Here is a 17,102-nt window from a genome sequence, read left to right as displayed (position 1 = left end):
GGCAGTATTATAGTAGTTATATTCTTGTACATAGCAGGCAGTATTATAGTAGTTATATTCGTGTACATAGGGACAGTATTATAGTAGTTATATTCTTGTACATAGGAGGCAGTATTATAGTAGATATATTCTTGTACATAGGGGGCAGTATTATAGTAGTTATATTCTTGTACATAGGAGCAGTATTATAGTAGTTATATTCTTGACCATAGGAGGCAGTATTATAGTAGATATATTCTTGTACATAGGGGGCAGTATTATAGTAGTTATATTCTTGTACATAGGAGCAGTATTATAGCAGTTATATTCTTGTACATAGGGGGCAGTATTATAGTAGTTATATTCTTGTACATAGGAGCAGTATTATAGTAGTTATATTCTTGTACATAGGAGCAGTATTATAGTAGTTATATTCTTGTATATAGGGGGCAGTATTATAGCAGTTATATTCTTGTACATAGGGGGCAGTATTATAGTAGTTATATTCTTGTACATAGGAGCAGTATTATAGTAGTTATATTCTTGTACATAGGAGCAGTATTATAGTAGTTATATTCTTGTACATAGGGGGCAGTATTATAGTAGTTATATACTTGTACATAGGAGCAGTATTATAGTAGTTATATTCTTGTATATAGGTGGCAGTATTATAGTAGTTATTTTCTTGTACATAGGGGGCAGTATTATAGTAGTTATATTCTTGTATATAGGGGGCAGTATTATAGTAGTTATATTCTTGTACATAGGAGCAGTATTATAGTAGTTATATTCTTGTACATAGGGGCAGTATTATAGTAGTTATATTCTTGTACATAGGGGCAGTATTATAGTAGTTATATTCTTGTATATAGGGGCAGTATTATAGTAGTTATATTCTTGTACATAGGGGCAGTATTCTAATAGTTATATTCTTGTACATAGGGGGCAGTATTCTAGTAGTTATATTCTTGTACATAGGGGCAGTATTATAGTAGTTATATTTTTGTACATAGGGGGCAGTATTATAGCAGTTATATTCTTGTACATAGGAGCAGTATTATAGTAGTTATATTCTTGTACATAGGGGGCAGTATTATAGTAGTTATATTCTTGTACATAGGGGCAGTATTATAGTAGTTATATTCTTGTACATAGGGGGCAGTATTATAGTAGTTATATTCTTGTACATAGGGGCAGTATTATAGTAGTTATATTCTTGTACATAGGGGCAGTATTATAGTAGTTATATTCTTGTATATAGGGGCAGTATTATAGTAGTTATATTCTTGTACATAGGAGCAGTATTATAGTAGTTATATTCTTGTACATAGGGGCAGTATTATAGTAGTTATATTCTTGTACATAGGGGACAGTATTATAGTAGTTATATTCTTGTAGATAGGGGCAGTATTATAGTAGTTATATTCTTGTACATAGGAGGCAGTATTATAGTAGTTATATTCTTGTACATAGGGGGCAGTATTATAGTAGTTATATTCTTGTACATAGGGGGCAGTATTATAGTAGTTATATTCTTGTACATAGGAGGCAGTATTATAGTAGTTATATTCTTGTAGATAGGGGCAGTATTATAGTAGTTATATTCTTGTATATAGGGGGCAGTATTATAGTAGTTATATTCTTGTACATAGGGGGCAGTATTATAGTAGTTATATTCTTGTACATAGGGACAGTATTATAGTAGTTATATTCTTGTACATAGGGGCAATATTATAGTAGTTATATTCTTGTACATAGGGGACAGTATTATAGTAGTTATATTCTTGTAGATAGGGGCAGTATTATAGTAGTTATATTCTTGTACATAGGAGGCAGTATTATAGTAGTTATATTCTTGTACATAGGGGGCAGTATTATAGTAGTTATATTCTTGTACATAGGGGGCAGTATTATAGTAGTTATATTCTTGTACATAGGAGGCAGTATTATAGTAGTTATATTCTTGTAGATAGGGGCAGTATTATAGTAGTTATATTCTTGTATATAGGGGGCAGTATTATAGTAGTTATATTCTTGTACATAGGGGGCAGTATTATAGTAGTTATATTCTTGTACATAGGGACAGTATTATAGTAGTTATATTCTTGTACATAGGAGGCAGTATTATAGTAGTTATATTCTTGTACATAGGAGGCAGTATTATAGTAGTTATATTCTTGTACATAGGGGGCAGTATTATAGTAGTTATATTCTTGTAGATAGGGGCAGTATTATAGTAGTTATATTCTTGTACATAGGGGCAGTATTATAGTAGTTATATTCTTGTACATAGGGGACAGTATTATAGTAGTTATATTCTTGTAGATAGGGGCAGTATTATAGTAGTTATATTCTTGTACATAGGAGGCAGTATTATAGTAGTTATATTCTTGTACATAGGGGGCAGTATTATAGTAGTTATATTCTTGTACATAGGGGGCAGTATTATAGTAGTTATATTCTTGTACATAGGAGGCAGTATTATAGTAGTTATATTCTTGTAGATAGGGGCAGTATTATAGTAGTTATATTCTTGTATATAGGGGGCAGTATTATAGTAGTTATATTCTTGTACATAGGGGGCAGTATTATAGTAGTTATATTCTTGTACATAGGGACAGTATTATAGTAGTTATATTCTTGTACATAGGAGGCAGTATTATAGTAGTTATATTCTTGTACATAGGAGGCAGTATTATAGTAGTTATATTCTTGTACATAGGGGGCAGTATTATAGTAGTTATATTCTTGTAGATAGGGGCAGTATTATAGTAGTTATATTCTTGTATATAGGGGGCAGTATTATAGTAGTTATATTCTTGCACATAGGGGGCAGTATTATAGTAGTTATATTCTTGTACATAGGGGCAGTATTATAGTAGTTATATTCTTGTACATAGGGGCAGTATTATAGTAGTTATATTCTTGTACATAGGGGCAGTATTATAATAGTTATATTCTTGTACATAGGGGCAGTATTATAGTAGTTATATTCTTGTATATAGGAGGCAGTATTATAGCAGTTATATTCTTGTACATAGGGGCAGTATTCTAGTAGTTATATTCTTGTACATAGGGGACAGTATTATATTAGTTGTATTTCTTTATGTAGATGGTAATACTTTTTCTCTCCATGGTATTGATGTTAGTTCTCTGTACCTTTGTTTGCTCTTTTTAGTGATTTCAGTGGAGATTATTTTATTTTGATATTTAATACAATTGCTTGAAGACTTTTTTTTTTTATTTAAAAGTATATCAGATCAGTCATCAGTATATTGACCTGGAGAGGTTTGGTAGATATCATCTAACAGATTTATGTACATTTTTGGGATTTTACCTGCAACGCAGCCCAAGTCCTGATGGAAGAAGTGTCCCAGATGACACTGACACACGTGGAGCGTCCCCTGCTCTGTGCACGCGGTGAAGGGTGGGCAATCTGCATCCTGGAAGCAGTGCAGCGTACCTGGAATCAGAGGAGCGCAGGTGTGTCGCCAGGGGTAAAGGGGATACCCAGAACCGGGCCAAGGGGTTGCTTCTGGAAAGGGGATCACGGTGTCGTGACCCGGTCTGTGCTCCCTGGTTCCACAATAAAAAGGGGGGTTATGTTCGTGACGCCACCCGTGGAATGTGATCAGAGATGACCACCGCTGCTGCAGAACCTCCGGGGTGATGGAAGGCAGCTTGAGATGGGACGGCTCCCCACGGGTAGAGCCTTTTCCCCGGGGCAGTGTGTTAGTCTATGGGGGGAGTGCAGGACACGAGCACAATAAACAGGCAGACTCACGGTTTTGCAGTTTCTTTGTCCTTTACTGATGATGGTATTCAGCAGAGTACTGTCCACGGAGTCTGTGAGGGGTTCAGGGTTTCTCCCACCCAGCCGGGCCGTTTTGGCTTCCTTGCCTGCACTGTGTGTCTGTGGCCCTGCCGCTGTGTGAACTATGCAGCCGGCTCTGTGCTCCTCGGTACCGACATGACAGGCAACTCGAGTCCTTACTAGTATGTTCCTGAACTCTGCGCTTGTTGCTTGTGTCTATGGTACAGGTGAAAGATCTGGAATCTTCACTTCTCTGGTGGTAACTGTGCAGTATGTAACTTGCAGTCTCGGATCCAGCATCCGTTCTGTGTGCTCCACTGGGATAATCTCAGCAATGCTCTGTCTCCCAGGAATGTTCCTCTGTGTACGCTTTCTCCTTTCCTCAGACCCTCAGCTAGGCCTGGAATTGGTCAGTGGATCCTGAGGTGAGCTAAAGCCAGCTTCCAACCTACAGAGATCCTGTCTCCTCAGTGCTCTGCACTGAACTTCCAAACTGAAACTACTTCTGACCATTTCCTCCCCCCCAGCAGAATGTCCAGGGAAGCAGCTTGGTCTCCCCCTTCTGGCCAGGAGGTCTTGGTGTTGTGTGTGGGGAGTTAACCCTTTGTGTTGTTACTGTGGCAACCCTGGGGTGCCACATTCCCCCTTAGTGAAGAACAGTACTCCGGGACTGTGAAACAAACAAACAAGTTATCGCAACAATTATATATATACAGAGTCTCAAAAGGAAAAAATACAAAAACCTTAAAGCTCAAAAAGAGTCCAAAATGTTCAAAAATATATAAGTGTTCATACAGTATAGTCTCTGTAGGTACTGGGCTTTTGGTCTTAACGTTGCAATTAAATAAACATTTCAATCAACAACCACTTCTTAAAGGTGTCTCTACTCTGGTCATAAGTGCAGTAGGCCTCACGGCCCTCGGGCCACCAACAATGTGATCAAGTTGTAACTCTCCGTGCTGCCACCTTACACCACTCTTCTCTCACCTTTTCTGTACACTAAACTGTTACGGTTTTTCATATAAACATTATAACATATGTACATTTTATATGCAATTCCACATTAGTCTTTATATCTTGCTGGTATATGACCCTGAGTACTACGCTGTGATCTGCGTACTGCTGGTGTACTGGGTGTACTTAGCATAATGGTGTGGGTGGAAGTGTACCTATTTGATGTTTCTGGTACTTGTGAGGATGGGGTACTGACTGTAGGACTGGCAAGCCTACTGGGACCAGGAATCTGTTCTTCCTCTACGGTTTCAACTTCCAGTTCTTCATGTCTTGGGACTTCTTGTGGTATGGATTCTGATGTTGGTTCCGCCACTTGAGGGAAGGCGATCATTGGGACTACTACTGCTCCATAGTAATTTGGCCATGTTTTTGGGAAATCTCCTAAGACTGTATGGAATACATCTTCTTCCTTCTTGACAGGTTGTACCTGTATGGGTAAGGTGACTTCTGGTGTCTTCAGGGTTTCAGGACACGGTTTGAGTTGATCTCTTGACACGACAGCTGATGTCCTTCCTTCATCCTTACTGATTAGACACACTTTGGGATTATCCATACTGGATGGTAAGACTGTATATGGGGTGGTTTCCCACTGATTATCCAATTTGTTTGTGCGTCGTTTCCTCTTGAGAACTTGGTCACCAGGTTGCAATGGGGTTGCTAGAGCATGCTGGTTGAAGTTTCTCTCCTGTCTTCCCCTAGCTTGTTGGAGACTTTTCTCTACGCACTCTTGTACTTTGCGATACTGCTGCTGACGTAGGGTATCCCAATTGGATTCTTGAACTTCTGCATCAGGCTTCAGAATTCCCATATCTAAATCAATTGGCAGTTTACCGGGCCTTGCACGCATGAGGTAAGCGGGGGTGCAGTTTGTAGAACTCACCGGGACATGATTGTACAAGTCCACCAAGTCTGGCAATTTCTCTGGCCATTGATTTCTTTCTGACTCTGGTAAGGTCTTCAACAGGTCAATCACAATATGGTTCATCTTCTCACATAAGCCATTTGTTTGGGGATGGTATGCTGTTGTGCGGATCTTTTTACAGCCATACATGTTGCAGAATTCTTGGAAAATCTGTGATTCAAAAGCTGGACCTTGATCTGCAAGGACTTGTTCTGGGTAACCACGGGGTCTGCAAAAGTACGTCTGGAATGCTTTAGCTGCTGTTCTAGCTGTAAGGTCTTTCACGGGTACCACCACTAAGAAGCGTGAGTAATGGTCCACGATGGTTAAGGCATAGACATAGCCGGACCGGCTTGGTGACAACTTGACGTGGTCTAATGCGACTAGCTCGAGTGGTTGCTTGGTTACTATGGACTGGAGTGGAGCTCTCTGGTTCTGTTGATCCTTTCTTCTGAGGTTGCATGGTCCGCATTTCCTACACCAATCTTCAATTGATTTTCTCATGCCAACTTAGTAGAATCTCTCTCTTAAGAGCACTTCCAACTTTTTCCAACCAAAATGACCAGCACCGTCGTGGTAAGCTTCCAGAACCATCTTGACGTCTCTCTTGGGCACGATGATCTGCCAGACCAACTCATGTGTTTTTGGATTGGTGTGCCTTCTACAGAGCTTCCCTTGGTACAGGAACAATTTACCTCTCTCCTTCCAGAGATGTTGCGTCTCAGCTGGGGCATTCTGATTAGGGTAAGCACCTTGTTGTGTAAGCAGTTCTTTCACTAGCTTCACAGCTGGATCGCTGTCTTGTGTGTCAGCCCATCCGTGGTGTGCTAATGGGTTGAGAGTTGCCTGCTGTTGTTTTTGGTAGACACTCGGTTGGTACTGTCCCACCTTAGGACGGTGAAAGGCCGGCAACTCAATTTCTTCCAGTCCCTCCGGTTCCTCTTCCACGTCCCCCGAGTGTGGCATCCGAGATAAGGCATCTGCATTCCCATTCTTATGGCCTGCCCTGTACTTGATGACAAAGTTGTAGTTTGACAGTCGGGCTATCCATCGCTGTTCCAGCGCACCTAGTTTTGCAGAGTCCAGGTGGGTCAACGGATTGTTGTCAGTAAAGATGGTAAATTCTGCAGCTGCCAGGTAGTGTTTGAAACGCTCTGTTACAGCCCAAACTACTGCCAGTAGTTCTAACTTGAAGGAGCTGTAATTCTCTGGGTTTCTTTCTGTAGGTCGGAGCTTCCTGCTTGCAAAGGCAATAACTTTCTCCTTGCCTTCCTGCTTTTGAGACAATACTGCTCCCAGTCCTACGTTGCTGGCATCCGTGTACAAAATGAAGGGTTGATGGTAATCTGGATATGCCAGGATCTCTTCTCCTGTCAGTGCCCACTTCAACGTCTTAAAGGACTCTTCTCTCTCATCACTCCACTGGAAAGGAGGATTTCGGGCTGCAGACTTCTTTGACTGTCCTACCAGGATGTCTTGTAGGGGAGCTGCTAGCTTCGTGAACCCTTTTATAAATCTTCTATAGTAGCCCACCAGTCCCAGGAATTGCCTCACCTCTTTCACGCTGGTGGGTCTCGGCCAATCTCTGATCACGGTAACTTTTTCAGGATCTGGTGCTACCCCTTCTGAGCTCACGACATGTCCCAGGTACTGTACCCTTGGCTTTAGAAGGTGACACTTGGATGGCTTGATTTTCATGCCGTATCCGGATAAGGCTTCAAACACTTCTGCCAGGTCTTGTAGATGCTGTTCATAGGTCTTGGAGTAGACTATGACGTCATCCAGGTACAGGAGGACAGTTTCAAAGTTCTTATGTCCTAGGCAGCACTCCATCATTCGCTGGAAGGTACCAGGCGCGTTGCAGAGTCCAAACGGCATACAATTGAACTCACAGAGGCCCATCGGCGTGGTGAACGCTGTCTTCTCCTTATCAGCCTCTGCCACAGGAACTTGCCAATACCCACTAGTCAGATCTAGGGTGGAAAAGTAAGTAGCGGATTTTAATGCAGCCAATGACTCTTCTATCCTAGGTAATGGGTATGCATCCTTGTGTGTAATGCGGTTGATCTGTCGGTAGTCTACACACATCCTCATGGTCCCATCTTTTTTCTTAACTAGCACTAGTGGGGCTGCCCAGGGGCTACAACTGTCTCTTATTACCCCTGCTTCTTTCATTTCTTTGAGCATGTCTTTGGCGCATTGGTAGTGAGCCGGTGGTACTGGTCTATACCTCTCCTTTATGGGTGGATGGTTACCAGTGGGTATAGTGTGCTCTACCCCTTTGATCTGCCCAAAGTCTAATGGGTGTTTGCTGAATATTTGTTCATATTCATTCACTACCCTGTATACTCCATGCTTTTGATGGGAGGGTGTAGAATCGGTACCTACATGTAGCTTTTGGCACCAATCCTCCAGCTTTCCCTCTGAGCCATTGTCCTCCGCCTGATTTGACGGCTTCAAGGGCTCAACGGTGGTGATGGCGTTGTTATCAACCGTATATAGCTTAGCCATGGTAGCATACTTTGGTAGGGTGACCTCATCTTCCCCACAATTTAGAAGGCGTATTGGCACTCTTCCCCTGTGTACCTCAACTATTCCTCTGGCCGTCAGTACAGTGGGCCTACTGTCTGAGTACACGGGTTCTACCAGGGCCTGATAGTCTCGCCCTCTGATGCCTATTGCGGCTCTACACCAGACCAGCATTTCCGTTTTGGGAGGAATTACAATAGGTATTGGGTCACTTACCCTTGCACTGCCAATTTCACCTCCTGACATTTCTACCTGCTGCTTCAGCATCAAGGCTTTAATTTCCTTCTGCAGGAGTCTCTGTTGCCCAGGTTTGGCAGTCTCGACGATCTGCTGCAAGACAGTAATTACCTCTGCAAAACAATTTTCAATTACATTCATTCCTAGCAGCATAGTTGGTTCACGTTCTCGTCGGTCGACATCAACAATGATAATACCCTGATTCTGCAATTCTACTCTCCCAATTTTAATGGTCATTTCTCTGAAACCAATCTGTGGTACTAATTCACCATTGCTAGCCCATATATTCAATGCAACATTAGATGGACCACTGCTAACGTCTGAATCAGCCCAGTACCTCTTATAAAGGACATGCGGAATTGATGTTATTTGGGAACCAGTGTCCAGCAAGGCGTTGAGTGGAATGCCATCCAGCACGATGGGGATGACTGGACGTCCCCCCACATACTTGTCGTGCCAGGGTGAAGGACCTTGAGAGTTCATTCCTGAGGAGCGGCCCGCCTCCCCAGGGGATCCCCATTTAAAGCACATTCACGGGCAAAGTGACCTGGCTCATTGCAACGGCGGCAAATGGGCTGTCCATCCGGCTGGTAGCGGTCGCCGGGTCGTCCTCTCGTCGCTTGGTATCTCCTAGGCCTCATCCATGGGACATCCTCCTTGCTGGTCGCCAGCTCAATCTTGGGTGCAGACTTGGATCCACGCAGCTCCTGGATGATTCTAGCCATGGAAGCAACAGTGTCTGTAAGGGCTTCAAGCTTTTGATGTAGAGCCTCATTAGTGATCGGCTCCAGGTGGTTAGCAACAGCCGCTGACATGGCCGATGTCACCAGCACTACTGGCTGCTGGGGTGCCACTGTAAGGTGTTGAACAGAGTCTATATCCTGCGGCTCCTCCACCTGCTGGAGGCGGATGGCTCTATCCTTTAGCTGGGCAAATGTTAGTCCTGGATCCTGGATCACCATCATGCTCAGTTGTCCCCGGTGGGAAGGGGATGAGAGTCCATCCAGGAATTGGTCTATCAGCAGCTTATCTGCTCCAGGGGCTAAGGCAGGTTCTGCTACTTTAAGTGCTCTGAGCGCCTCCTGCAAGTTTAAGGCAAAGTCTCTTGCGCTCTCTCTAGGTTTTTGCTTGCATCCAAAGAACCTCATTTTAGCCCGGCTGCCAGCAGTGGATTCAAAAGCTGCTTTTAGTCCAGCTATTATATGCTCTACAGTGTCCTTTGCATCGTCCGGCCAGGATGTAGCCTCCCGCTGGGCATTGCCAGTTAACTGTCCCATAAGCATACCAACACGCTGAGCTTCTGTCAGGGGGTACATGCTGTAGTAGATTTTTAGCTTTCCGATAAAGTCATTAAGTGTGTTGGGCTCACCTGAGTACTGCGGCAGCCACACTGCACCCGGGGTGTACGGCATCAGGAACGGCATGATAGGTGCCGCTGCACCGCCGGGTACAACAGCGTCTCCCTGCTGCGACATCTTTGCGCCCCCTTAGTTAATTTCACCAGTCTTCTTGACAGCAAGCCTGGGACACTTTTCTGCGTTTTCGTTCGGGTCGCAGCACCGAGCGCACCTCCTCTGCAAGCGGTGGGCGGAGTCTTAGTTTAGGCGCGATGTTTTCCCGCGCGTAGCAGGTAATGGCGTGATTAAAGATGGCGCCTGGAAAATTTTACCAATGATGTTTTTGGATTTTTCCAGGTATCTTTGCAAAGTTTAAAGTCCGTTCTTTGTTGCAACAATTCACAGTGCAAGTCTTTTATGCGATGCAATAAGTCTTTACAGGCGCACGTCACCCGGGTTGCAGCCGGGTCCAGTCCGCATCCTGTTCGTGACGCCAAAGTTGTGTCGCCAGGGGTAAAGGGGATACCCAGAACCGGGCCAAGGGGTCGCTTCTGGAAAGGGGATCACGGTGTCGTGACCCGGTCTGTGCTCCCTGGTTCCACAATAAAAAGGGGGGTTATGTTCGTGACGCCACCCGTGGAATGTGATCAGAGATGACCACCGCTGCTGCAGAACCTCCGGGGTGATGGAAGGCAGCTTGAGATGGGACGGCTCCCCACGGGTAGAGCCTTTTCCCCGGGGCAGTATGTTAGTCTATGGGGAGAGTGCAGGACACGAGCACAATAAACAGGCAGACTCACGGTTTTGCAGTTTCTTTGTCCTTTACTGATGATGGTATTCAGCAGAGTACTGTCCACGGAGTCTGTGAGGGGTTCAGGGTTTCTCCCACCCAGCCGGGCCGTTTTGGCTTCCTTGCCTGCACTGTGTGTCTGTGGCCCTGCTGCTGCGTGAACTATGCAGCCGGCTCTGCTTCTGCTCTGCTCCTAGGTACCGACCTGACAGGCAACTCGAGTCCTTACTAGTATGTTCCTGAACTCTGCGCTTGTTGCTTGTGTCTGTGGTACAGGTGAAAGATCTGGAATCTTCACTTCTCTGGTGGTAACTGTGCAGTATGTAACTTGCAGTCTCGGATCCAGCATCCGTTCTGTGTGCTCCACTGGGATGAGCTCAGCAATGCTCTGTCTCCCAGGAATGTTCCTCTGTGTACGCTTTCTCCTTTCCTCAGACCCTCAGCTAGGCCTGGAATTGGTCAGTGGATCCTGAGGTGAGCTAAAGCCAGCTTCCAACCTACAGATCCTTTCTCCTCAGTGCTCTGCACTGAACTTCCAAACTGAAACTACTTCTGACCATTTCCTCCCCCCCAGCAGAATGTCCAGGGAAGCAGCTTGGTCTCCCCCTTCTGGCCAGGAGGTCTTGGTGTTGTGTGTGGGGAGTTAACCCTTTGTGTTGTTACTGTGGCAACCCTGGGGTGCCACACAGGCTGTTACTGTCGGGAATCACAAGGATGACTGCTCATTTAGGAGACTCAGCTGACCACATGCAGTCCCGTCCTCCGCTGCGGTTACACCTCACAATCCAACCGTTTACACCAACCAGCCATGTGATGTGGAATGAGCCGTCTCCAACCGACAGATCTCCAGGTTTGCAGTGATGATAAAACTATATGAACATTTGCTAACTAGTAAATTCTGTTTCCTCCAAAAATAAATAGTACAGTAATGGGAACGGCCTGCACCCCATAGAAGAGATACTACCAATACATTCCTCCTGTGATGAGCATGATGGGGCTGATCCAGCTCTGTTTTTGCGCTTTTTTGTGTTATTTTCTGTGTCTTACATTTGTTTTTTTTGCACCATGTTCATTTTTACACTTGCACCTTTAAGTCACATTTTTTTCTCTTTTTTGGGTGTGAAATTTGAGGCTTTCTATATGTTTTCTCCTGATTTTTCATTTAAGAATGTTCAAAAAGTCGCAAATTTATTGGGTAAATGTGCTCTATTCTCCCCTCCTTTATGTATGCTCAAATTTTATTTTTAGGCAATTTTTGTGCCATATTTTGCAAAAAAATCAAAACAATTTTTAAAAAAAGTTGCAAACTTGATTGGTAAATGTGCTCTATTCTCCCCCCTCGAATAGATTTTATGTATCCTCAACTGTTATTTTTAGGCAATTTTTGTGACATTTTTTGCAACTCAATCAAAACTATTTTTTTTAAATATTTTTAAATTTTAAATATTTAAAAAAAAAATTTAAAAAATGTACCTTATTTTTTTGTCTTTAAAAAACTTTGCAACTTTTTTAAAAAAGTTGCAAAGTTTTTTAAATACAAAAAATAAAGTAATTTTTTTAATTTGCACAAAATGTAGCCGCGTGTGCTATATCAAAGAGATTCATGCAAAAAACAGCAACGATTAAAACCAGTCAAAAGAGTAAAGTTACTGTCACGGGTAACAGACAGTCATGTGGTTTATGGCCATAGAAGGTCACAGTGTGTGGCTGCGCAGAATGCTCCCTGACTTTCCATTGTTCCTGCTGTCAGTATTCATTGGTATAGGTAGCTTCCCTGCTGGATTCATCTCTCCCCCTTTTGGACCCAGCAGGAGCTCACCTTCCCCCAGCTGCTGATCATCAGTATTCTCTTGGTTCTTATATACCCCTTCCTTCCTTTGGACTGTGCTGGTGATATTCTTCGGTTTATTTAAGCCCTGGGTGCAAGCAGGTGGCTTGTACTCCTCTGTGGTATAGATGCTGAAAACTTTCCTGAACTTCTACCTGAGTCATCTGTGGATAAGTATTCCCCCTGTGTGTCCTCTGTGTCGTCTATAGTGTTTAGTGGGGTTGACAAAGACCTCATACAATCCGTTCCCTATTTAGGGCCCAGCACTAGGGATACATGGGGCCAGGTATCAGGTTCCATACCTATGCACTGAGCCGATCTATGGTGGTGAGGGACGCCAGGGACCAGCAGTAGGCTTGGTCAGGGGTCATCATTTCCCCCTTCCTTAGACACAGGTTTTCCCTTCCGTTTCGCCGTGCTCTTGGTACTTCCCCGTACCTAGCGTGACAACTACTTAAACAAACGATCAGTGCCTCTGTCTCCGCTTCTACATGTAGTAAATGCTATTGGCTTTTCTTCATTAGCTATAAATATTGTAAAATGGGGCAACAGGAACCCAACTGACACCTCCAATCAGCGGTAACACTGTCTGGCAGTAATATTATAGCACAGGTGTCATACTTATGAAGGGCGTTCCTCCGGTCGGTAGAGTCGAGTTTGGGGTCCACGTTGCGGGTGTCGCAGTGACGCTGTCGATTGGCTCCAGTGGATTAATAACATCTAAAATGTAAAGATATAATGTAAAATAAAATGCAGCGATCCATATAAATCTCACAATCTATGATATCTGGCACTCTTTACCCCTCCTAATCTCCTATACGCACACTATCTCTGATGGATTTTGGGTTGGATGACACCTTATGATCCTGTTTCAGGTGGCCCTGTTCTGGTATTGTGTAATGTGTTGTCCGCATCCGCACTTGCGGATTATAGCAACGGCATCAGACCCTGTTCACATTGTAGAGTCCGACATGTAACCTGGTTTCTCTTTAATGCTCAGCTCTGCCGGGCGTCGGCTGAGTTGTGTCCACTGCTTACTGCCGTGTAGGAGTTAATCCTTTATAGAGCAGTGTGCGACTCTGCTGAGAGTCAGGTTGCTGATTACCATCCACAGCTGGTTTCTCCCTATTTAAGGCTGGGGAGTTTGTTAAGAGATTGCCGAAGATAGCATCTGCCCTTGGCGATCCTCTTTGGTGACCTGCAAACTGTTGCTAAGGCCTCCTTCACATGTCTGTGCCTCCGGTACATGTTTGGTCCGTTTCCTCACGTTCCGGAGACACGGGCACACGTAGACCCATTAAAATCAATGCCATGGACCGTGTGTACATGTGGAGCATACGTGTGCCCGTGTGCTCCACACGTAGATATGTCCGTTTTTCTCTGGCATCATGGATGTCACACGGAACGCAAACGGGTCACACGGACCGCAAACGGACCACACGGATGTGTTCCGTGTGACACGCACCGGAGAAAACACAAGTCTGCTAGAAAAAAAACAAAACTTTACTCACCTTCTCCAGCCCTGCCGTCTCTGCCGCTTCTGTCACTTGCTTCCGACCACCGCTCATTATGCTCATTGCATATTCACTTCACTGTGGCCGGAAGCAGCAGTAGCAGCGCGGAGTCGGCAGGACCGGAGACCGAAGAATAGCACCACGGACAGCAATGCCAGGGACAAGTGAGTAGAAAGTTCTCGATCTCCATGTGTTATCACGGATAACACACGGAGAACACATGTGAGCCATAAACATGGCACACGGAGGGCAAAATGCACCTTTGACACGTCCGTGAAAAACGTGCGTGATTTTCACGGACATGTGACAGAGGCCTAATGTGGTGTGGACGTGTCCCTTGGTGAGCGTTACTTCCTCCCTTATATTTCACTTCCCCCTGTGCCTTTATTGTCTTCCCTTTTATGGTTATTTACAGAGTGTATGCGTTTCAGTTCTTTCCCCTGTCTGTGTCTTTTTGGGATGGGAGTTATCTCAGTTTCTCCTGCCCACCCCCGGGGGTTAGGTCAGGGCGTGAATAGGAGACAGGAACACGCTGGGGGCCCAGACCTCACTACCCTTAAGGGTATCTCTAGGTTGAGGGTCAGCGTAGGTATCCCAGTCTGAGGGCCAGCCCAGGTCTCCAAGCTAGCCTAGCCCACCTGTGACAGAACATTGTACAATCTATGATGAGGGATCTGTCACGCTGTTACTTAACATCACCGGACCGGCCGTCTCATCAGAAGATGAATCTGAAATAATAAGGCCTTCAGCTGAATAAAACTCAATACAAAGTGATGGATGAGCCACGAAGTCCTCCTACTCATCACGTTTTTATCAGTAAAGTGCACGGGGGGCAAATAATGTAAAATAAGGTCTTACTTAAGACTATTACACCTGACCCGCCAGACAGGAGGTCCTAGCTGCGCAGTCCCTAAATGCCCCCACGGAGACTGAAACAACCCCGACTGGATGACTCAGATGACCACTCGCACCTTCGCTTTGAGAGTTCCACAACAAAGCACCTTAAGAATCCAGGAGAAGGTGCAGAGTAAAATAAGGTAAACCAACAGTCATAATCTGGCAGGAGAAACACAAGACAAGCAGGGTATAGTTCCAAGGAGGGTCCACTTTTGAAAATGGAAGCCTTGGGAGGCTGTAAATAGTTATACCCACCGGGTGATAGGGCAGACTGAATTACTGAATAGGAAACACTTGTTGGCAGAAAGGCAATGAACACCCAAAGTGTGCACACAGAGACAAAGTGTTCAGAACCAGGACAGCGACCGAATCTATCACTCAGTGGAGAGGGAAACAGACCCGAGCACAGGAGGCTGCCGGATCAGATCCAAGGCAAGACAATCAGGACCCGTTCTTTTCTGGATGGATATGGTGAAAACTCCTAACCAGAGGCTCAGCATGGAATCAGAAGCTTGTGCACAAGTCCTCTCCTCAGGACCATAAGGGTACTTTCACACTTGCGTTGTTTCTCTTTTGGCGCCATCCGCCCTTTTGGAAAACAGCGGAATCCGTTAACGGATTCCGCTGTTTCCCATAGACTTGAATGGATGACGGATGGTGCCAAAAGTACCTGCGTTGCTTCCGCTGGGCGAAGCTGCCAAATTCTACAAAAACACCGCACAAATTGGGAATCAACATTTTTGAAACCTGAAACTCTAATGATCCATCAACTAGGACCTTAGGTGGAGGTAAAGAGAAGAGAGGTTCCAAAAGCCACTTACTTTTTTAACAAAGATGTGTGAAAAAAATTATGGATTTTGAATGATGCCGAAAGTGCCAGGTGGAAAGCAACAGGATTAATGACCACAGTAATGTACAGACCAATAAACCCGCTGACTTCAATACAGGTATTCTGAGTTTAATGTTCTTGGTAGGTGATCACACCAGATCCCCCACACACAGGTCCGGACCAGCACACGTCTACAGTCAGCCGCACATTTATAGTGAGAACCCATGTCATGCAAATGTGACGCCCTGGACTAGCCAGGTAGTCACAGGTAGGCCCTTGCACAAACACCCGTCCCCCAAAAAGGTGTCATCAGCCACCCTTAAAACCCTAGTCACCTCCCTCAGGATTTGATGTTCACACCAGGGGGCGGAGCCAGGCAGTTGGCCATGCCCACTGAGGAGTTCACAGGTCCTGAGGCAGGAAAAGTCAGTTAGATGAGTTTTGGAGGGGAAGTAGAGAGGAGTGAAGTTCAAGTGCAGAGGTAGGCTGTGCCCAGGTCTGCCGCAGTCTAACTCTAGGTGTCGGGGTCGGAGCCCAGTCACCTCTGGCTAGGAGGCAGACGGTGGCCTCAGCCTGCAGGATCCGGGAAGACGGCTCGGTGGAACTGTAAGGGACAGGGTAGTGGCCCGCCGGAACCGAACCGGAGGAACCGACTGGAAGCCAGAGCACAGAGGGGGTACTCAGACCCTGAAACGCGGTCCCAAAACTACCGGACCCCATTAATTAACTGATTGAGGTCTGGACTTTAGGTCCTTTCCCACCCAAGTCCCGACTGAAAACAACAGCCCACCAAAAGGGGATAAATGCCACCGCTCAGGCTAAGAGATCCAAAAGGCCAGCGTCAGTGGGCAAACGGGCTCTCCCGACACACAACGCCGGGGAGCGGGACTCCCGTTGCTGAAGCACGGGCTGTGCACAGCTACACAGAAGGTGCAGGAGAAAGGCAGAGACCACCAACCCGAGTGGGGGACCAGACGCAGCCGGCTGCGGGCACCGACCACCATCATTTTGGTTTACCAGTGACTCTGTGCATCTGTAATAGTGAGTACAACTGTGCCCTCGGGCCGCGCATCGCCAAGCACCGACATAATACACCAAACGGGTCCCGGGGCCATCACCCCCGCCCACGGAGGGGTTAACACCAAAGCTGCACAGCATCTCCCCCGGGGTGCCTAGTAAACAGCAGCGGTGGTGCCTACATTCACCACAACCCGTGGGTGGCATCACGAACTCTTACAACAAAAACCCCAGCCTCGGCCGTAACCCTACACCCCCTTCAAAGTGCCAGCCCCTTGCAGAGCAAAGTGACCCCCAGTCCGGAGGCGCTCGAGCCACCGACAAACGAGCCCGGATCCGAGCAGCTCGGCTACAGCCGAGCGCGGGGCGGTACACAAATATTGCTGAACCTTCTCCCATGTAGATGATAAAGATGA

At 45.6% G+C, this 17,102-nt stretch overlaps 1 protein-coding gene across 1 annotated transcript in view; it reads right to left on the bottom strand.

Annotated features, from left to right (window-relative positions):
* LOC142243985 (uncharacterized) overlaps window positions 1-17,102 on the bottom strand; it is an 89,021-nt gene that overhangs the window by 33,695 nt on the left and 38,224 nt on the right. Inside the window, exons 3-4 of the mRNA XM_075316170.1 lie at window positions 13,051-13,149; window positions 3,317-3,442 (exon numbers count right to left, since the gene is read on the bottom strand). Coding sequence (XP_075172285.1) covers window positions 3,317-3,442; window positions 13,051-13,149 — 225 coding nt within the window. The remainder of the gene's footprint in view (window positions 1-3,316; window positions 3,443-13,050; window positions 13,150-17,102) is intronic.

The sequence above is a fragment of the Anomaloglossus baeobatrachus genome, chromosome 6, assembly GCF_048569485.1.
Source record: "Anomaloglossus baeobatrachus isolate aAnoBae1 chromosome 6, aAnoBae1.hap1, whole genome shotgun sequence".
Lineage (NCBI taxonomy): Eukaryota > Metazoa > Chordata > Amphibia > Anura > Aromobatidae > Anomaloglossus > Anomaloglossus baeobatrachus.
Note: the sequence above shows the minus strand (reverse complement) of the source record. Positions and strands in the feature narration are given on the sequence as shown.